We start from the raw sequence: 22,687 nt of genomic DNA on the forward strand, positions 1-22,687 counted from the left end.
GGGTGCCCGTGTTGATCTCTGTTTTTCTTCTCCTCTCTTGCTCTGCCTGATCAACAACACGGGCAGTGTTGTGGCACACGGGTGCCCGTGTTGACATGTTGTTTCTTCATATTTTTGCCTTTCAGAGTGTCCATAACTTCACCATTCTTGCTTTTAAACCCGTGCAATGGCTTGTAACAATAACACTACCAAACGAAGCATAAACGAGATCTTTTTTTGACATAAACTTGTAATCGAATGCAATGCGATGCCAAACTAACAAAACATGATAAATGACTCCAAAGCAACTAAAAACAAACATAAATCTTACCAAAGTGATGAAAATATGTCGGATTAACAACGGGAATTCAATGGAAATGGTGACCGATCAGTTATGAAGATGTGATTCTCTGACACCTACTTTGGGCTCAATAGTTGATACACCTTTGCACTTATCTTGGAACATGGAAAGAACTTGTACCTTCGTAACCTATCTCTGCCTCAGCCTGTTGGGTATTGCATGGATTACCCCAGTCACAAGTTATGAAGTAGTCTTGTCATAGATAAGCTCGATCTGACCTGCCTTAATGTATTGAAATTGTATGTCCCTTATTACCCATCTCTTGGAGTGGTTATCTTCTTGTACTCTTTAGGTGGCCTGCCTCAGTATGAATCTTGAAGTGATTTTTCCACTAGTTGGCTGATCTTGGAGAGATGTGTCGAACCATGACGTGATTTCCCCAGATTGATTGAATCTTGAAGCGTCTTACCCTTTTGCTTAATGGAGTTTTCAAGCATTTTCCCCCTTGGTGTGATCTATCTTCTCAGTGTGGAAACATTCTTGATGTGAAGCACTTATTCACGAATAAGAGTGTTTGTTTTTTAAAATTATAATTTTAGTGTTATGTTACATCAGTTTCAAAATCCATGTTTTTTCATCGAGATTATGACATATAGTGAATGAATCACTAGTTAGAATGCCATATCGATACCAACACAAGTGATAAGCAAATCATTTATGAGTAAACTTTACCACGGTCTTGTTGTAGTATGCTTTCGAAATAAACCCTACTTAAATTAGGTCTTTTGAGGGTTGTAACATGGTCTGGTTCACGGTTTCAGAAAGAAAGGATTTATGGCTCAAAATTTATTTTAACCCACCCATTCTCCTTGATGTTCTCCAATCCTACACTCAGTTGGTTCAACACAAATGCTAATTTTCCAAAAGGATTTTGAAAAGTGGAAGTGATGGTAAAGTAACCAACGAGGTTTTCGGAGTGACAGTCACCCAACTTTCATTTTATTTGTATCCATACAAATTTGTTCTTGCTGAGGACTTTTTCCTTTTGATCCTTTGTTTTTGTTTTTGTTTTTGCTTTCCCTAATTTTTCATGGATTGATCTTTGAGTTTGCAGTCCACCGGGATGCCCTAATTTATTTTTCCTAAGCCACATGTTTTTAAGTATTCGACTTAGCAGGTTTTCTTTTGCTTTTTTTGGCATTTATTATTTTTGTGGAATAAATCGTGTGACATTTATTTGTTTGATTTGTTGAAAAGGTTGTGACTGCCCCGTTCCTTTTGTTGGTGAGGGACACCCATTGTGGATTTTTTCTTTTCGACCTCTTGTGAGGGATATGATATGGTTGATCATCAAATGGGGTACTCCCTTGTTGAAATTTGAACGCATGGTCAAACAAACTGAAGACTACCCTGCCCCTGGTTAAGATTGAGGTTTTTTTCGTACAAAAAGAAACTCCTACTTCTAGGCTCAAAGGGGTTGACTAGGGATTATCTTCCTTATAACTTCAGTGTTTAGGAATTGGAACAATGCCTTACATCGTCAACAAGGTTTTATTCAAAAGCATACAATCAGTAGTTTCGTATATTTGATTTCATCATTCTCCTTTTGATTTTTGCTTAAACAAGTGTTTGATAATGATGAATAAAATATGGGTGAACACAAATGAATTAATTCGAAACATGCATATTCAATTCATTATTGTTATTATTTGAAAAAAAATGATTTTTATAAGTGAATGGCACTTAACGAACAACAAAGATTACACATGAAAATGATTGAATAATCTAACGATTGTCGGTGTGATTAGCCTTATTCCACCCACAGGTTGGGGTCATCATGTTTGTATAAGTTAACGTGATAACCCTCAACTTTATGGTTTCCGCTATCTCTATTGTCCTTGCCCTTGATTTCTGTTATGTTGTGCAATTTGTTGATTTTGCAGAATATGAGCCTGAGGACGCTGTTGATATTCAGTTGAAGCGACATACAGGAACGAGTAGTATGGCATATGAGCCAGAGGTGCTTGAAACTAAGGATGGATATGAGGAGTAGCAACTTGTGGAACCATTTGTGGGAGATACATTAAACCAGGATTAACCGTCTGCGTGCCCAAGGATATGCATGTTGAGGTACAACTGTGGTAGAAGGTGCCCCAGGGTAGGAAAAAGATATTCTAGAGTTAGCAAACTGAAGGCCTTGATACAAATATTACACAGCGAGTTGAGCCACTAAAGGAGGAATTTGCACGTGAAAAGGAGGACCCATATATTCATGTCCAGTCTCAACAAGTACTTCAACAATCACATATGTAGAATTCTGGCGAGGCTTCTCCATAAAGCATAACAACCTCTAATCATGGAGCTCTTGAACTTTGGTCTTGAAGACGATGAAAACTTATGTAGAGTGCCCTATATAGCCTGCATGATATTCACATGTGGCATTAGGATCATGCCTAGGACGATAGGGAAACCTAGAAGGCTCGGTCTCCTTGGGCACAATTGCCTTAACATGAATCAAAATAGGCAGTAAATACGTATAAGACATTGGAATCATATCATAGAGGGGATGTCTCCTTACTTGATCATTGTTCTCTTGGTTGTCATGCTTCTGCTTCTGTTTTTGGTTGCCTTGAGTGGACTTCTGATTAGTTAGGGGATAAATCGGCAGATTGCCTGCAGTTGTATTCTGGATTTTACCCATCTTCAGTCTGTTCTCAGTTCGTTCACCAATTGAACCTCGATCTGAGAAGTCTATTGTCATACTTGTCATACACTCAAATTTTACCTACCCCACATCACATTCTTAAGCCCTAATCCACGAGTATACATACCACACATGTCATCTCATATCCATCAATCCACAATAATCCATAAATTCAAGGCATGTGATTCATTTGTTAAAAATCAAGTCTCTCAAGCCATGTTGAGGTATGCTCAGGCCACCTTAATCCTAACCTCATCCTCAAGCATCCCACAAAGCTTAGAGGGTCGTTCAAGGCATCTCACTCACTCCCCAAACCCAATTTGGGTGGTGAGTCCCCTTTGAAGAAGCTTCAAGGTTCATCTGGTCACCCAAAGACCAAACCCTAGTTATTAACCCTCTTTTAATTTGTACAAGTCATGATTCACCATGGATATTGACCATGCCATTGAGAAACCCTCAAATCCAAAGTTTGTTCATGCCACATACCTCTTAAACACCTCAATGTGACCCTTGCATCTTAAACCCTAATCCATCTGGCTTTGGTTCTTAACAAAACTTAGGGCTCAAGAAACCCTAATTTGAGGGCTCCTTGATCATTGAACTTCCTAATTTTTGATCATAAAATCACCCTACCATTCATTCAACATCATTTCATGACCATTACAGTTAAAATCCACCATTTAAACATCCATTCAATCCATGTTACAAGTAGTTGGTTTGTTCATGGCTTTTCAACTTTCAATGCTTCGATCCACCCATCAATTTGACATAAAATCATCCCATAAAGGTCCAAATCTTATTTCCCATCATGATATGATAATATGAACTCAAAACATCCACCATTATGCCCTGGAAATCAAGAAATCACAAAATCCCATTTTTAGGACACGTTGGTTGGTCACATTTTGGCAAGAATGGCCTATGGAATGTTCTAAAGGCTATAAATTTCTCATTTCTCAAGATTTTTAAATTCCACTTTGAGCAAAATGTCTTAAATAACCTCCTATCCAACTTTGTTTCAAGGTCCAAGACCTAATTCATTGAGGAAGGGCTTCAATTTTGCTATTGTCCAAACTGGTAAAAAATTCCCATCGTGCCCTAAAATCATGTCATGACCACTACTTTGACACATTGCCATTTCCTAGCATTTGTATATGCTTAATCGATCTCCTTCTAACAACCTATGCATTTTCTTATCATTTCCAATTGGATGATCCACTAATTCAACTGACGGAGAATTATAAATGAATCCATTTTTTTGATTTTGACTGGAGATTAGGAATAGATGGACTCTCTATAGGACCCATTTTACTAACAGGATTTATAACTACTTTAGCCACTTTAGCGGCTCAGCCGGTTACTCGAGAATACAAACCTTTTTGACCTGGTTATTTTTTCATTCAATTAAGATCATGGCAAGGAACAAATGGCACAAAATTGAGACAAAATGCACGAGCCAATTTTATTTGGCCTTGGTTCAAACTTAGGTGACCATCCTGATGCACAAGCCAAACCACACAAGTCAGAATTTGAAAATGGACACACCAAGTCATCAAATCAATCCCTTCTGATCCCCAAACATTTGAATATGGTAGTGTGGTGTAGAAGGAAGTCAACTTTGATGCCAAAGCTCCCCATAATGCCAAAACCGATCCCATGTGCAACAATCAGATTTTACCCAAAATGACAAAAATCAAAATCCATAACAGGCTATCTCTTTACCCTTGTCTGTTCCAGATTGATGCTAAGGACCAAGATAAAGTGGTCTGAGGTGAAAACATGCTCAACCAACAACCACACTTGTCCCCCATGATCCAACCTCAACCATGCTTCGAGCCACTTACCTTTTATGAGTAAACCTTCACATTCTCCCTCCAAAACCATCCATACAACTTCCCTATAGATATGGGAAGATGTTCCATTCATTCTCCAAACTTGAAAGTCCCCCAAACCTCTGCTGAACATTTGAGCTGAACCATCCAAAATAAAGATTGCATTTCCGAGTTTCAAAGTGTTTTAACTTTAAACAACCATCCAGAAACCATCACTAACCTTCATTCAAGCTTTTCAAACTCCTAACTCACCTTCCCCAAGCTTTATCTGAGCTAAGCCAAATCATCGAAAAAACTCTTTGACTGTTTCTGATCATGTAGTTTCCTTCACCCCCATCATCCAAACAAGTTACCATTCAACTCGAAATGATTCTCTGATCATTTCCCCTAAGTTTTCGGCTTTGATTATTCCTTAAGTGACGCCTCCTCTTAAGCTAATAGTGCATGTGTGAGTCCTATTGGTGTATTGGTAGTGCATGCGCCAGAAGTTATGACGTCTATGTGTATTTTTTAGGGCATGCGTCACTACTAGTGACACCTTCTTTTTACTGTAATTTTTTGTTTGTTTGAAATGTGTATTTTAATTAGGGAAATACTAACGAGTGTCCTAACGACACTCTTTAAGAGATTAAAAAGGTCCGTTTTTCTAAAAGATTAAAAAAATCAGTTTTTCTAAAAATATATGTATTTAATGGATTGAAAACATAAACAATTAACTTTTTAAAAGAATATTGTATCTATTCAATCTACTGAGCATAAAATATATTTTTTTTATTTGAGATTCTTAACTAGTGTCTGGGACACTAATTAACATAATCATTTTAATTAATAATGGAGAAAATAATTATTGTGATATTTTAATTGAAAATGTTGGTTATTTTAAAAAAAATCAACAAATATCTATATTATTTAATGATATTCTATTAACAATTATTTTAATGATCCAATATCATAAATCATTTAAATTTTTTTAAAAGATAGTATCTCACATTTTTTTTATCAAGCTTGATACTAGTTTTAAAATGACATAATTAGTCACCGAATTTCTTAATTTAATTTAATGTTTCACTTTAGTCCTTTAACTTAAAAATGTTATACTTTAGTCCGTTAAAAGCTGTTCCGTTAGCATTATTGGTCTTCTGTTAATTTTTTTGAAAAAACATTAACTTTTGTCAACATGACATGTCTACTAGAAAAATGAAACAATTAGTCAGCAATATTTAAAAAAAACATTTTATTTAAACTTGAGGTTTTTGTTTTTAGGGTTTAAAACCCTCCACAAATTATTAATAATGTGTAAAAAAATATGAGAATTCTTCTCCTTTCATTAGAAATCAAGTTTTTTTTATAAAAATCAAGTTACATGTTATTTCTATCAAATACTTCAATATTCTTAACTGAATTCTTAAAGATTAAACTTTATTCATCAATTGAGTCTTCAAAACCTCTTCAGTTTCATTGTCATTAACTAAAGAGACAACTTTGTCCATTAACATTACGTTCTAAACCTCTTCACTTCCATTGTCATTAACTAAAGAGACAACTTTGTCCATTGATCTATTCAGGGATGATTGCATTGTAATTATACAACAGGAATTCCTCCACGGTAACCACCCTGTTTGAACACATACAACAAAATTCTAAATTGAACCTACATATTTAATAATGAGAAGTGAAAATGCTACTAAACTTTAACTAGATTCAAACTCAACCAAACTTTAACAAGATTTCATCACTAGTTGAGCAAAATAACTACACGAGCCACAAAATCCAACACAACCCTTACAACTAAAACACCTTTAATAGCACACGACCTTCAAAAGACATATGATATAGAGACACGAGTTCTAAACAAATCACAAACTATAATGATAATCTAAGTTCCTGCCTGCCAAATAATTTTTTATCAAAAAAGATAAGTTGTATTTTAAAGGAAACTCTCAAAAAACTGTTCAAATATAGGCATCAAATGAACCAAGGAAATCCAATATTCATCCTCATTATCTTCTTCAATATGGGAATGCATCATCATTGATATCAAGGCTGCCTCCATAGGATCTAATTCATCAAAATCATCATGGCCGAAATTATCATGGCCAAATTATCCATGTGTATGAGACAAACTTCATTGTATGCTAAAAGTAACAAATATGAAAATCATTAAAACATAATAGGATAGCTAATCCTATATATCTACCGAACAAGCAATGGGAATCAAATACTTATATTCTCAGATATATTTTAAGGCCCAAAAGCAGAGGTTTGCTTGCATTTCAAATACGAGCACAAGTCATAACTCTGTCTAGCATCATTTCCAGTTAACCAATAACTCATGCATCACAAAACAACTCGTTTGGAATTGATTTCCCCTATATGGTCTTTGTTTTGTTCATGTCATAAAGTAATGACAGTAGGAAGTACAAAAAGAAAGTACCTTTGGTAAATGAATGAGTGATGAGTGAGGTAAGATACTAAAACTAGATCTAAAATCAAACACATAGTAAATCAGATATGAAACCAAATCTAGAATCAAGCACACAATAAATCCCTCATTCCGCTGTTTCTGTAACAAATAAAGGAAGATGTTAAGAAGGAAATAGAGGAAAATGAAAGAGGGGAAGGAGGTGAAGAGTTTATGGATGATGACAAAGAGAAAGAAGGTGGCGGCTGCTAGGGTTTTGGGAAGGGAGGATAAACATGTTTTCATTTTTAGAATTGTAAGGTCCGATATTAAAAAAGAAAAAAGAAAAATATCAAAAAAGTCACACCAAATATTAAAAATCCATTAGAATTGCCACGTAGGCCGTAGTTAACGTTTTTTTTCTCTAAAAATTTAACGGAAAGGATCAAATAGGCTAACATAACAGTTTTAAAGGACTATAATATATCATTTTTTAATTAAGGGATCAAAGTGAAACATTAAATTAAGTTAAGGGATCAAAAGATGTATTAAACCTTTAAAATCTTTAAATTAAGTACAACTTGTGTTAGATATACTTTTGATTATGAAATAAGATTTTACTATGGATGACAATGACCATGGTTTGAGCAGGATACTATAGTACGCGTCCCCAAACCCGTAGTTACAAAAAATCTCCGTACCCGATCCCATACCCGTGTGGGCACCAATGTTTGTACCTGTACCCATACCCTATGAATACCTAAGTATCCATACCCATATCTGTTTATCCACATTCCTAATAAAAAATAATCGATCAATTATAATTTATCTTATCATTTTAATTTTTTTAACAATATTTAAAAAAATTTGAGAATATTATTATTGATATAAAAAATAAATAAACATTTATATTAAAACGCATAAAAATTTAATACTGATGTATTTAATAAAACTGTTAGATTAATATATGTACATAGTAATGAATGAATATATATATATATATATATATATATATATATATATATATATATATATATATATATATATATATATATATATATATATATATATAATATATATATATATATATATATATATATATATATATATATATATATATATATATATATATATATATATATATATATAAATAATTGAAATACACTAACAATGTTAAAAGATTTTACACCTTCAATTAATCCTATACGTTGAATATTGAAATAAATTTGAATTTTATTTTAAAAATCTATAAAATAATGCAAACAGATGATGACGATGAATCGACAATATAAATCTTTTTACATTGACAGTACATAGTAATTAATCAATATATATATATATATATATATATATATATATATATATATATATATATATATATATATATATATATATATATATATATATATATATATCGGATATGAGACGGACTGAATAGTAAAGTATCCGTATCCACATCCATATCCACTTATTTTAATCCGCATATATGAGCTCCTTTTTTAGATTTTTACTCTACAATTGTGAATAATTTTTATAGGTATCGAATGAAAGTGAGTATCATCCCTGAGTCCTTTTAATCCGCATATGAGCTCCTTTTTCAGATTTTTACTCTACAATTGTGAATAATTTTTATAGGTACCGAATGAAAGTGATTACCATCCCTAAATTTTACTCTTCATTTCTCTAAAAGAAAGTAATTTACTTGTATAACTACATTAATTATTTTATGAGTGATAACCTTTTTTTTCCGTTGGTTAATTGGTAGTGACGTGTCTGGAAAACAGTGATTTGATTTGAATCGCGTGGAAAAACTTAACCGCGTCGCTCTTATTCCACCACTCCCCATAAGAGAGAGAAGAACCCAAACAAACCCCTTCAACAAGAAACAATTATCCATTTTTTAAATTTAAAATAAAATAAATTAACAGTACTATATATAAAACCCTTTCGTGCTTCACACACTGAACTTCCACACAAGAGTTGAAAAAAATCTTCGTGTTCGTGCTTCATCCTCTTTCTCTGGTAAGCTTCTTCTTCTTCACTCTCATCGCCATGCATGAACGACCTCATTCATACTCACAACTACGATAACTGCAAAAACGCTGAGAATCAATTGAATTATCAATGTTAGGGTTCCACTGTGCCGATGACTTTTCTTATCACAACGGGATCATCATCGTCGTCGTTCATTGCTGGTTCCCACTCCCAGTGCCAGTGCCATCATTTTCTCTTCATGAACCGTCGCAGGCTTTGGAATATCTTCTTCCGCCATTGGACTTGATCATCATCACGTTTCTTCTTCATTGTTAGGGTTATAATCAATCAACTCTGTTATTAAGTTATTTTTTTTTTATTTTGTCTTTTTATTTCAAGGTTAGTTTTAGTTATTTTTAATTGTTGTTGCGCTTTTGGACCAGAGTTTGTTTTGTTGGATTGGGGGTTTAGTTTAAGGTTGTTAGTTTCTGAAACACTTTCTGTTTGGGTTTTGTTTTTTCTTTTTGATTTTTCGATGGCCGAAACAAAATTGATTCCAGGGTTTCGGTTTCATCCCACTGATGTTGAGCTGGTTATGTATTTTCTCAAGAGGAAGATTATTGGCAGGAAGTTCCCTTTTGATGTCATTGCTGAACTTGACATTTACAAGTATGCTCCATGGGATCTCCCAGGTATGAACTGGACACTGAAACGTTGGTTGCGTGTTGTAGTACATTTGCGTTTCTTACGATGAGGTTTTTTGTTTGTTGTTTGTCTTTTCAGATAAATCTTTGCTCAAAAGTGGGGATTTGAAATGGTACTTCTTTAGCCCTGTAGGGAAGAAATATTGCACTGGAGGGAGGATGAATCGAGCGACGGAAATTGGGTACTGGAAGACTACAGGGAAGGATAGAGCTGTTGAACATAAGAATCAAGTGGTGGGGATGATTAGAACCCTGGTGTTTCACATTGGTAAAGCTCCTAAAGGAGACCGAACTGATTGGGTAATGCATGAATTCAGACTTGAAGACAAAGACTTAGCTGACAAAGGCATTGCACAGGTAAACATCTTTGACTGAAGAATCATGTCTATCAGTTGGTTGTGAGCTGTTTTGTTGAAGTTAAGTTAGGTGATTCATGGTCTGTGCCTCAGACATCATTTGTGCATGTGATGCCTAGTTCTCTTTGTAGTATTATTGCCCTTAGTTACACTAGGATAGATAGTTGACATATTTCAGTACATAAAGTTGCAGCTTTTGTTGGATATATGACATTATAGTAGAACCGTGTCTTTTCATGTTTAACTAACTCTGTAAATGATTCATGGCAGTAGATACTTTGTATGCGCTTCTATTGCATAGTGCCAGCATTTATCCGCCATCTTATTACTATCCCGTTTATAATCTGGTTTTGTCATTTTCACATATATATTACAAAATAATAAGTAGTGTATTTGTCGTATCCATGTTGTGTATGAATTTTGCTAAAATACACTTAAGTATGGACGTGTCTATCTCTGACATTTTAGACAAATTAGTTGAATTGATAGGAGATATACCTAGAAAGAAAAATAAAAGTATCTTGTGATTTTAAATTAGACTTATATTTAGGGACAATTTTTTTCCTTCTAAATGTAACTTGTAATTAGCAATAGAGAAAAAGGGAGAGAAAACCGGGGAGAGAGAAAGGGCTCTGCCAGAGTTTTGCTTTAGCGTTTGCTGTCTGCTTCTTATGGCTATAACTGCCGCCATATGTTAATGGCCGTTTTGACGCTGGAGAAAACTGCGTCTATTTGCGACAAGCTGCAATAATAACATGGAATTGTTCTGCGATGATGAATTGCTATGGGCGGCATTAGCTTAATGCTTTGGCATTGTTGAATCTGCAAACAGGGTGGTGAATTGGCATTTATCTATTATAATTCTTTGGCAATGAATTGGTCTGCCATCTGCTGGAGTTATGCAGCACGTGTTATTGAGCCAATCAAAATGGTTGTGCAGATTACTGGAATGAATTGTTATGTGGCACGAGCATACTGTTTGTGATGGAGTTATTGAGCCAATTCTGGCCAGTGGCAAGTCTGCCTTGAAGAATTTTGTGGCTGCCTGAAAACGACGCGGCGGTTCCTCTCTAGGGTTGAAACTCGCAACACTCTTTAATTTAGCTTCTGCAATTTTTATTTCTTTTCCTTTTCTTGGGGTTAGATTTATGTCCCTTCAGGTTTTGTTATTTTTCCTTTATTTTAATCTATTTTTAACTTATCGGTAGAAAAATATAGGGATATAGATAGTAGTACTATGTATTTAACTATGTTATCATGACTCTATATTCTTAGCCTGCGTTGCTGACTTTCTCTCATTGCATTTTTTCGTGGTTGTTCTCTTGAATTCATCTAAACTGTTCGGCTAATTTATTTGCATTTCAGAATTCCTACGTGATTTGTAGGGTATTTCAAAAGGAGGGTCCTGGTCCCAGGAATGGTGCACAGTATGGTAAACCATTTAATGAAAAAGACTGGGATAGTGAAGAGGAAATTGATTATTTACAATCTTTCCCTGCTGCTGCTGTGTCTGTTCCAGCTCCAATTCCGCCTAGCTCAAGCCATATTTCCGTAGCAAATGACACACATCCCTCGACAAGTGGATGCATTGCAACAAACTCTTTATCATGTCTATCAAGATTAATGCCCTCTGGCTTGCTGCACCCTTCAGCTCCAAGCAATCAAGTCGATGATGACATTTTATCCATGCTTGCTATTTTCAAAGACGATGATGCATTGGCAGCGAATGAAAACAATGGATCTGAGGTGTGTAATCTATTTCTTTGTTGTTAGTAACTTGTGCCAGATGCTCCCCAGTTTTGGTTAGTATTTGACTCTAGTTTTCAACATTTTTTTCCTATACTTTTTGTCTTGTATTTGACTTCTCACCAAACTCCCCCTCTTTTTGGTTATCTTTGAAATCATTATGTATTTTACATGAAACACCCTACTCTGGCTTCTTTTATCCATCACTTACTGAATTGCACGACACATTAGCTCATGAAAGACTTAGTTAGATGCAATATGCAAGCTGTTAGATTATCACAAATGAGATTCATTGACTCTGCAGAACTTTGACTCATAAAGAAGTTGTTTCAACCAAAGTTATCAATCCTAGATGGCGGAACGTAGCGGCCGACCCCAAAAATGGGATAACGGGATAGCAGATAGTGAGATAAATGCTACTTGACAATTTTTTGGACTAATTATATGAATAATAACTATAAAACTTTTATTGAATGTAAAACTAAACAATAACACAATACCCATAAAAAATTAAAAAATCAAATATCAAAACATAAGGCTTAAAAAAAACTCTTAATCAAATTCAACAAGTGTTAATCAAATTCAAAACACCACATCTTAAAATTCAAAGTTAGAGTACTATTTTATTAAAATTCAAACAAACATAGAAATCATAGTTCATCACCAAAAAAATCTTCTTCTTCAACATTTCCTCTTCATCCTCCACCCCATTATATTCTTCAATTCATCATCTTCTACCACCACTTGTTGTGCCATTGTTGCCCAAGAATAAGAAGAAAGGAAGAAAAAAAGAACAGAGGAAAAACAACCTGAACGGATGTCTCTTTGCAAGAGGGGAGAATAACAGGCGGCGACGTTGAGGAGGGAGGAATCAACATACATGATAAGAGGATGGGGTTGAAACCGATGAGAATTGAATGAGAAGACAACGAGAACGATGAGAAATGAGTGAGAAGACGATGAGAAACTTTTTGAGGTTAGGGAAAAGCTGTGTGAAATGAAAGAAATAGTCTTCCAAGGTTATTTTTTAAAGGGTAAATGTGGTAATTCTCTTCCAAAACAGATATCAGGTTGCAACCTGCTCCTGGTCAGGAAGCGTTCCGCTCCCGCAACAAAGCCTTTCGTGACCATGATCTCAAACTGAAATGCAATTTGCTATAGCATGGCGGCTGACCTCCGTGCCGTACTGCTATCCAGGGATAGCGCCGCTATTCCCTGGAATTGATAACTCTAGTTTCAACCAAATTACTTCACACGATATTCCGCAACAACACTAAGATCTAGCGACAACACTTTCCTTTTTGCTTTTCCATGAAATAAGATTCCCTTCCTCTGCATCTTGAATATGCAACAACACTAGCGGGGCCTCTGTTCTCATAATCTATTCCTCTTCCTGGAGTTCCCTCTAAATATCTCAAGATTCAAATCATTGCATCCCAATGACTATCACATGAATAATTAAGAAATTGACTTACAACACTAACAACAAAGGATATGTTGGGTCTAGTCATTGTAAGGTATTTCAACTTTCCAACTAACCTTCTATATCTACACATGGGTTTGAAAATGACTCCCCCTGCATGAGCTTGGTATTTGAATCCATATGTGTGTCAATGGGTTTGTAATCTAACTTCCTAGTCTCATCTAAAATATCAAGAACATACTTCCTCTGGGAGATGTCAATACCTGATTTTGATTGAGCCACTTCATTTCCAAAGAAATATTTTAGTCGACCCAAGTCGTTGGTTTGAAAGAGCTTGAGCAAATGTTGCTTGAATCGGATGGAGTATTAAAAGATGTAGAAAAATAGTCTTTTGCTCTGTCACTGCCCAAGACACGAATAAAATGTTATGTTTGGACTTCATTGCAATTTTTTTGAAAAATAGTAAATAACTCTCGACATTCTTTCATTAAGAAATTAAGAAAATCCACATGTACATCTACAAAAATCATACAAAGTACTTAAAACCTAAGATAGAACTGACACGACTCGGACCACACACATTTGTATGAATAAGATCAATAGGGGAGTTTGCTTGAAGAGAAAATTTGCCTACGAATGTAGCCCGAACATGTTTACCAAACTGGCAAGACTCACACTCTAACGACTTCAACTGACACCAAGCATGGACTGTATTCTTCAATTTATTTAATCTTGGATGACCTAGACGGCGGTGAATTAGGTTTGGTGACTTGGTATTAGTGCAAGCAATAGAGGATTGAGGCTGAAAGTAAGAGACCATTTGATTCATGACCTGACCCAATCGTCTGCCTTGTATTCCGATCTTGTATATAAAAGGAATTAGAGTTAAAGGTTATGAATTAGAGTTAAAGGTTATGGAACAATCTAACACACAGATGAGTTGACTAACAAATACTGAAATTTAGGGATCCAGGTACAAAAAGAACAAAGTTAAGAGATAATGAAGGTAGAGGGGCAGCTTGACCATTGCCTGTGACTCATAGAAACTTTTGGAGGAGATAATTTAAATAAAAGAGGGGTTACCAGCTATATGATTAAAAGCACTATAAACCAAGATCCATGATCCAACATTTGATGAATGAGAGAGACAAGTTGTAGAATTACCCAAGTGGGCAACAATTACAGAAGCTTGACTGGCTGTCTTGTATTGAAGGTGCTCCAAATATTCTGCATCCGATAACATATTTTGATTGGTAGTGCTGTCCTCCGTCTTGTTTTCAGAAGCGGATGGTTGTGAATATGTGGCATTTGCTGATTTTTCAAGGAAGCCAATCAATTAGAAGCACTTAACCTGGGTATGCCCCATATGTTTATAATGCAAACACTGGGGACAATCATTCCTAGTTCCACAATCTCCTCTTCCATTACTGCTGCGACCACAACTTCAACGTCCAACTACAAAGGCTTCTAAACCTGGTTGAGATCCAACTTCTAAATCAGAATGAGGGGCACACAGCGGGTAACAAGTTCTTCTGCTGTAGGAACACTAGGAGTGTCAGAACTTGGTTTCCCACAACTTGAAAATCCTTGTGAAGGCCATGAATTAGTAACACCATGCACATGTTATCATGTTTGTTGATCGTCAGATCTTCACCCGTCAAAAGCAATCTGATTTCATCAGTGGCGGGCTATGCTTTATCTAGGTATGATGTATGTCGTCTGAAGAGTAAATAGTTATGAGCCACATCATAGGGACGTTGAACATCATTTGAATAGGCGTCTCTAGCTTTCTTCCAAATATCAAAACACGTTTTATAGGGATGGAAATAAACCATTAACTTTGAGTCCGTGGAGTGCCATAAAAGTCCGACCATTTGTGCATTGGCTTTCTTCCATTGCTCACGTTCTGCTGCAGCAATATTATCGGCCTATTTAGTCAAATGGTCTGACAAAGTTTGACCCAAGAGCCACATCTCAACAGCAGCTTGCCAGCCAGTCCATACAATTCTTACCCAGAGTCTCTCCGACGTGATAGTTGGACTACTGGAAACACAGGATAACAGAGACTGTTTTTGTAGAAGCTGTTGCCATTATAAATCGGACATAAAAAAACTAAGCAAAGGCAACTCAATGGGTGCTGACTGGAACAGATCTGGCGCTGCTTGTAAAGACCAGATGTGCACATTTTGAACTGGACCAAATATCAGAGGTAGACTAGAAACCACTGATGAAGGGGCTGAATCAGACGCCTACTACCCAAAACAGATAGAGGAGGCTCTGGGGAGTCAGACTATGGAAACAGCATCTCAATCGGACCTCTGGACAGAGTGACGCGTGTATGTGAGCACGTCTGGAGGTTTTGGCGACACCTTTTTTTGGTTCAAGCCGATCAGCGCCAGACGAAGCGAGTGCTTGTCTCTATCTGAGGCGGCGGCGGTTTGATGGTGAACCGGTGGTGGTCTGACAATGGAACAATGAATGTAAAGACAAAAAAAGGGTTAGTACTTACTGTTGCTGAAAACCCTAACAATACTAGAAAAAAAAAACCAAAGCTCTAGATAGATACCAAGTTGAATTATATTATTTGAATTGCTCCAGAGAAATACTCTAAAAGAATACACTCAAGTCAGTAAACAAATCCCTTGATTATAGGGGTGAATAAACTAAGAATCCTAATCTGAGAGATTTACTTAACAGAGTATAACTTAAATCTATACATATCTTAACTGCCTCAACCTGCCATCTCCGATGACAAGCTCCATATCTGGCAGGCTTCCACTTCCGGTGACAACCTCTTTTTGTTATTGCTAATATCTCATTTCTGTTATCTCCTTGCATGTCATTTGTTATTACTGCCATCTTTCATTCTTGTGCTCATGGTTCTGTTATTTTTTCCTCTACTAGTCCACTTATGCTATTGAAAGACTTGTGATATTATGTGCTTTGTTTTGATCATTATTCTTAACATGTGTTGTTGGTGCCTTTGTTTTTGTATTGTATTCCGCAGTTTTTTGGTTATGTATCTGTATTCTATTTTATTATTACGGTGGCCTCTTCTGTCATAGTTTGCCATGTCATCTGCCTTTAGAACATGGGACAATTATGTTATACTTTTTTCTTCCAGTTTAAATTTTTTAGGAAAAAGAGATGGTGTCTCAGTCGAAGTCATGAAAAACCTCCAGATTCATTGCACTGCATTTACTCTCCAAAGTGATCAGTGGGGGCTCAAATGTTCTACATGTCAAAGCTCAAATTATTTTTGAATAGATGTTTGTTTAGTTTTCTCTTTAATTATGTTAATTCTGGTAGAAATTTGAACCTTTAAAAACTAGAAGACCAATTGCTTAAAAATCTGAACCTATTCAAGATGGCATAGGTTTTGTTTTCTTATATATAAATTATTGAGTTGCTTTTTTCTGTAGATTTTAATCTGCTATATCCCTATGAATCATAAATAGATCTAATATGTTTGCTTTAACCTCCATCTCTTGCTCATAAATGCTAACATGTGATTGATTATGTTTGACAGAAGGTTGATAATTCTGGTCAGGCAAACAATGCTGAAGTCGGACCTTATTTAGATCCAAATGAGATTTTCGGGGACTTGGGAGATCTTGAAAGCTTGGTTGGATTTGATGATGGAGATGGCTTTTCCCATGGCCAAAGAGATGAATATACTAAAAATGAAATGCCTTCTACTGGCGGCGATGTCTCTTTGTTTTGTGACCCCCATAATAATTACTTGGAGTTGATTGACCTAGATGCGCCATTGTTCTAGCAGACTAAACATAATTGGAGTTGGGGCCAAGATAAGCCGGCTTTGAAAATTGAAGAAGTGCAGGGAGAATTTGTTAGAACTATAGCTGCAAGTACCTAATATGGATTAGAAAAAGGCTATAAATTCTCTTTCTATCGCGGTATGAATTTGTCAATTTGAACATTGATTTCTAGAATAAGCTAACATGTAAACTGATGAATTTGTTGAAAGCTAGATTGCAGTGATTTGGTGGATTATCTATTGTTTTGAGTAAAAATTTTGCTATGCTCAAAGTTGTTCCAATTTATACATTCACTGCATTTCTTACGTTGAAGATTAGTGGTATCAAATTAGATTCAGACTTAGCTTCTAAATCTAAAATAAAACGGCGGGAAATTTTGTTTCTAATTTCAATAAAAAAATGAAATTAAGCCTTAATTTTTCAATGCAATAAAAGAACATTTTCTGCATTTTTTTGATTCACTTTATAAAAAAACTATATAATGTGTTTCAATTTGGTCTCATGCATTAGCATTGTTGTGAATTCCTTAGAATGTCATCAATGGGTAAAATATATGACGTTTAAAGAGGTTATTATCATAAAATTTGATTATATATCATCTTTTTAAGGATTATTTTAGGGAATTTTTTAATGCATCTATATGTTTTATAGTCACCATACGAAAATATTTAAATGCTTCAGGTCATGGAGATGCATCTTTGGACACATCGATTTGTGATTGATCGTAAAAATATTTTGGAGATGCGTCTCCGTTTCTTTTTTGGAGTTACATCCTTGTAACGTATCAGAACAACATGTTTCATGTTATGTTTTATTTACTCGTATTCAAATTGAAGATTTATAAGCGTATTATACCATGTCATGTGACGAGATTTAAACCATACAATCGATATACAAAAAATGGCGTACATAGATTCAGATGGTTCAAAAGTGTCATATATAAATAAAAGACCAATAAATGGTAAAAAAAACCGAGAACAATAAAGTATCATGATGTAAAAATAAAATATAATCCATAATAATACTACTATATACTAATGTACTACTTATATACTAATGTACTACTGTGTATGTCGGACTACATCGTCTCTGCCTCCTCTACCATCAATCCTCCGTCCTCCGACGCTGTCTCCAGTACATCAATGCCCCTCGTGCCTCTGTCATGATGGCATCTAGGACATGCCTCACATCAGACTCATCAAAGAAGATACCTCTATCAAAGTCTGTCTGTGCAATCTCCACAATACGACGACATCTATGCAAGACATCCTTAACATGATCTAACTGTGTCTGCCCATCCTCTAGTATCTCCTGATGAGCTAACCTCGATGGGTCTCCTGGAGCACCTTGCACCATATACGAATGTGACACCTCGAAGAACCACCTAATGTACCCGTCCACGTAGCTCCAATCGCTCGGGACTATGGTACTCCGTGCCTCCTCCGGTATCAGATGACTCTCATAATCATCAAACATGTCATCCATCTGTCTACGTGTCAAAGTAGGAGGAACATAGACAACAGGGTGTCTGAGAATGGTCTAAGTGTAGCCAAACTGCCGCATGAGGCGCTTGAGAGAATGAGGAGCAGTGGGACGTGATCTGCAAGTCAACCATCTAGAGTATAACACTATATCATCAAATGGTTGCGTCTCACGGTGATCGACATAAGTGTTGAATTGCGTGTCCTCGACAACCAAGTGTTCAAGATACACTCTGAATGCTCAGTCGTCTGGTTCCCTCTGAGTGAGGAAAATGCAGTAGCGTGCAACATATCCTTAGACTAAGTCGGTACACTTCCAACCGAAGATGTGTCGGTAGTGCTGGAGGATCCAAGCCTGAAAAGTTTGCAACACATGAATCATAAGTAATGGCTTTGTAAAGATGAAATGAAAATGACATAGAAATATTAAAAGTCCAATAAATATTACTATCAGTAGTGTGATGCTTCTTGTGACCTGCTTCGTCTTCCACCTACAACTCTCTCATAACTTTGAGTACAAGTAGACCAAATAAGCGCCCCTAAAGTTGTACTCATGGATCCGCTCGAAATCCTAGAAGTACCGTAGGTAGACAACATATGTATAAGTGACATGCCTGTCCATAAAAGTTGCAGTGTCAACCAATTATAACAGGTATGCTCTCAAAGCATGCGCTTTGTGGAGTCCCACCTGCTCGTCATCACCTATAGACAAATGTGTTCTCTGGAGCTCATATGTATATACCTTTTTCAAGTATTCAAATCTAGCTTGAGCTTCCTGGTCATATCCAACTTCTGCATCGTCTCCAATAGGCCAACCCCTTGATAGTCTACCATCATCTCGAGTGCCTCATCTTTACTAATCTTCCCATGATCTAAGAGTCCCCCCTAATCGGAATATGTAGCAAACACGACACATTATCGAGTGTGATAACATCTCACAAAGCGAGAGGTGAAATGACGAGGTCTCCGAGTGCCAATCTCCATGAATGCATTAAGCATCATGTGGTTGACCGTAATATAACTGGTCATGCACAGGTCTTTCAGGCCAAATAAGGAAAAAGTAGTCTGAAATCAATTCTCATTCGGTTGAGGCAAGCTAGTAATCTTCTGTCCGTGGTTAATAAACTTCAGCGGATCACGATCTTGAAAAAAAAATTTCAATGTCACAAACTTGTAAATTAAAATAAATGTAAATTAAAGAAAAATGAAGACAACTAATTCCACCTCTCCGTCTCAGATATGTATAGTACTATGGTCTAGGTACAGAGGCAGTAGTGACAAATCTACATGATTTCCTCTAAATGCCTCTAGCTTAGTATCTGCAGCAACCTCACCCTCTGGAGGTGGCACTGGCTCAACAACATCAATAGTAGGAGGTGGCAATGGTGCCTTCGATACCACGGGTGAATCAGTTATCTCAGGTGCATGAATAGGTGAAACCTAGAGCCTGCGAGAGGATATAGGGGGTGATGCGTCGGTAGGTGAAACCTGTCTCCTACGGGAAGAAAAAGATGGAGAAGCATGAGCCCCAAAAGTAGATGGCTCTGCATGGCCATAGGGACCAAGCGCCTCCGAAAACTAATGACTCTTCTCCCGCCGCATTGATGCGTGATATGCAACCCTCCCATGCCTCAGTCGACCATGTCTGTCAGCCATTATGCCTATAAGTTAAACTAAAGCAAACAATTAGTGCAAGCTTACAACACCACAAACAACAAAAACAAACAAAAAAAATAACAGAGAAGATTCCGGAGATGCATCTCTGATTGTTGTAAAAATAAAACGTTGAAAAATTTCAGAGATGCATCTCCGAATTTTTTTGCAACTTAGAAGCTACGTCAATGACGATAATGTGTCATACCCTAAATTTTACCCTGAGTTCTTCACTTGCATCAGCATAGTGCAATCATTTCATGTTATCATGCATTACATCAGTCAAAAGTATTTCATTATGGTTGAGATGAAAAGTAAGGATTTATGACACTTTATCCAGTCTTGATAACATTCATTCATTCATCTGTTGATTAAGAAGTCAAAAGGCTTGATTTCTTAATCTCAGTGCATCGTTCATTCTGTTGCATCATATTTAAGAGGTTCAGAGGGTGACAATAAGGAATATTGTCGTCATCTGAATCTTTGTAGGATTTTATTTGTAATTGAGAATCATAAGTAAATGGTCAAACAACGATTCATTTGCATCTGATTGTCTATTCACGATTATTCAGTCAGCAATTCAGTGTATCCCCAAGACATATGCATTATCTACTCACCATAACATGCATTTTGTTATGTGTAACGCTTAAAATGTCAATTGGAATAATTTTTCGGATCTACAGACAAACAAGTCAAATCGTTTCTCAACTAGAAATTGAATTAATGGGCGAAAAATTTCAAAATCGAGTTTGCAGACGCTAATTTTCTTAATCAACGATTGACATAGTTTAACCTTGTGTGCTCGTTTTATTTTTTTCAAAACTTTTTCGATTGCGTTTTGGTCAGTCTGAAACTTTTAACCGGTCATTTTTTATTTCAAAATTTGATCAAAATCTGTCTGTTTTCTAAAAATTTATTTCGCACCGATCATCTTAGTGCATACCGTTTAATTTTTCGAGAATTTCCGATTTTTATTATTTTTTATTATTATTTTTTTTGTCAAAATATTTCAAATAACTAAATAGAACTAGTTGTAATTTTATTTCAATTTTATTTAGTTAATTTGTTTTAATGTATTTATCACTAAATAATAATTTAAAAATACATTTTTTTCCACTTTTTTATTTAGAGAAACCTAGAAACTTGCTATATAATACTAAATACAATGCAATTGACCAACCACAAAACCACCCCAAACGACGCTTATCAATGGACTACTTTCTCTCATTTTAAAAAAAAACCAGCCAATGAAATAAAGAAAGGGTGGAAAACGAAAAACAAGAGGGATGCGTTTTTCTTATTTTCCTTTTTTCAATCACATTCATTGTTCTTCACAGATATATATAACAACTTCCTCTTCTTTTCGCCCTCCCTCCTACATAATCATGGTGTTGGTTGTGTTAAAAATTGTTTTGTTGTTGTTGCAGAAGAAGTATGGCACGTGAGTGAAAAAGAGGAAATGTTGGCTCTTTGACTTTTTTTATACTCCCCTGCCATATATACTCTGAAAGTTAAATAAAATTAAGGAAAAATATTGAACCTGACGTGAATCGAACACGCAACCTTCTGATCTGGAGTCAGACGCGCTACCATTGCGCCACAGATCCAATTGTGTTCATGGATTAAACTACCTTTAGTCTATAGTAGAAAATATATCGCAGTAATTTGTTGGTTTATCTATTGTTGAGTAAAATTTTGCTATGCTGAATCCAATTTATACATTCATTGCACTTCTTAAGTTGAAGATTAGTGGTGTCATATGAAAGAATTTCGGAAAATTTAGATTCTGATTTTTATTTCTAAAATAAAATGGCAGTGACAAGTTTTGAGTTGACAATAATTTTAACAGCTAAAACTTTCTTTTGATTGAATTAAAAAATAAAGGCTTAATTTCTTATTTTGCCAAGTGTGTTAATTTATTATAGGTTTTACTTTAGACTCTAATATTTTAGAAGTTTAAATATTATTCCTTACATTAGTATGATTTAAGATTAGTTACTCATTCATTAGAGCTCATGTATTATTCATATATTCGGTTAAAATTTTAAAAATATCCATAAAATTTAGATTTTAAAATTTGAATTAATAAAATTACGGAGATTGAACTCAGAATGCACCTCAACACACCACACCTATATTCAATCTTAGAACCACACAAACACACATTTAAAAATAATTCAGATTTTAATGTCTGGATTTTCTACGGATATTGGAATCCAAACACTTCTGTATAAGTATTCGCGCCTAATCATTTTCCTCCCATTCCCTTTTTCATGCAAAGAAGCAGAGCAAATAGAACTCCTGAGCATACTCTTTTTTCAACATTTTTCAGACTTTCTCAAAACTTATACTCC

General features: G+C 35.6%; 1 protein-coding gene and 1 non-coding gene across 3 annotated transcripts; one reads left to right on the plus strand and one right to left on the minus strand.

Annotated features, from left to right (window-relative positions):
• Positions 1-9,077: 9,077 nt before the first annotated feature.
• Positions 9,078-17,434, plus strand: LOC127079660 (NAC domain-containing protein 82). 2 transcript variants are annotated; one of them, XM_051020040.1, is made up of 6 exons: positions 9,078-9,239; positions 9,349-9,528; positions 9,752-9,883; positions 9,975-10,252; positions 11,617-11,997; positions 16,950-17,434. In XM_051020040.1, exons 3-6 carry the CDS (start codon positions 9,787-9,789, stop codon positions 17,196-17,198), a joined length of 1,005 nt encoding a protein of 334 aa, XP_050875997.1. In that variant the 5' UTR covers positions 9,078-9,239; positions 9,349-9,528; positions 9,752-9,786; the 3' UTR covers positions 17,199-17,434. The 2 variants fall into 2 exon arrangements, with proteins under 2 accessions (XP_050875997.1, XP_050875996.1); XM_051020039.1 differs by having other exon boundaries at positions 9,349-9,883.
• A 4,434-nt stretch (positions 17,435-21,868) lies between these two features.
• TRNAW-CCA (transfer RNA tryptophan (anticodon CCA)) lies at positions 21,869-21,940 on the minus strand. Its single transcript has one exon. It is a non-coding gene; the product is annotated as a tRNA-Trp (tRNA).
• Positions 21,941-22,687: the final 747 nt, after the last annotated feature.

Source organism: Lathyrus oleraceus, chromosome 5, assembly GCF_024323335.1.
Source record: "Lathyrus oleraceus cultivar Zhongwan6 chromosome 5, CAAS_Psat_ZW6_1.0, whole genome shotgun sequence".
NCBI lineage: Eukaryota > Viridiplantae > Streptophyta > Magnoliopsida > Fabales > Fabaceae > Lathyrus > Lathyrus oleraceus.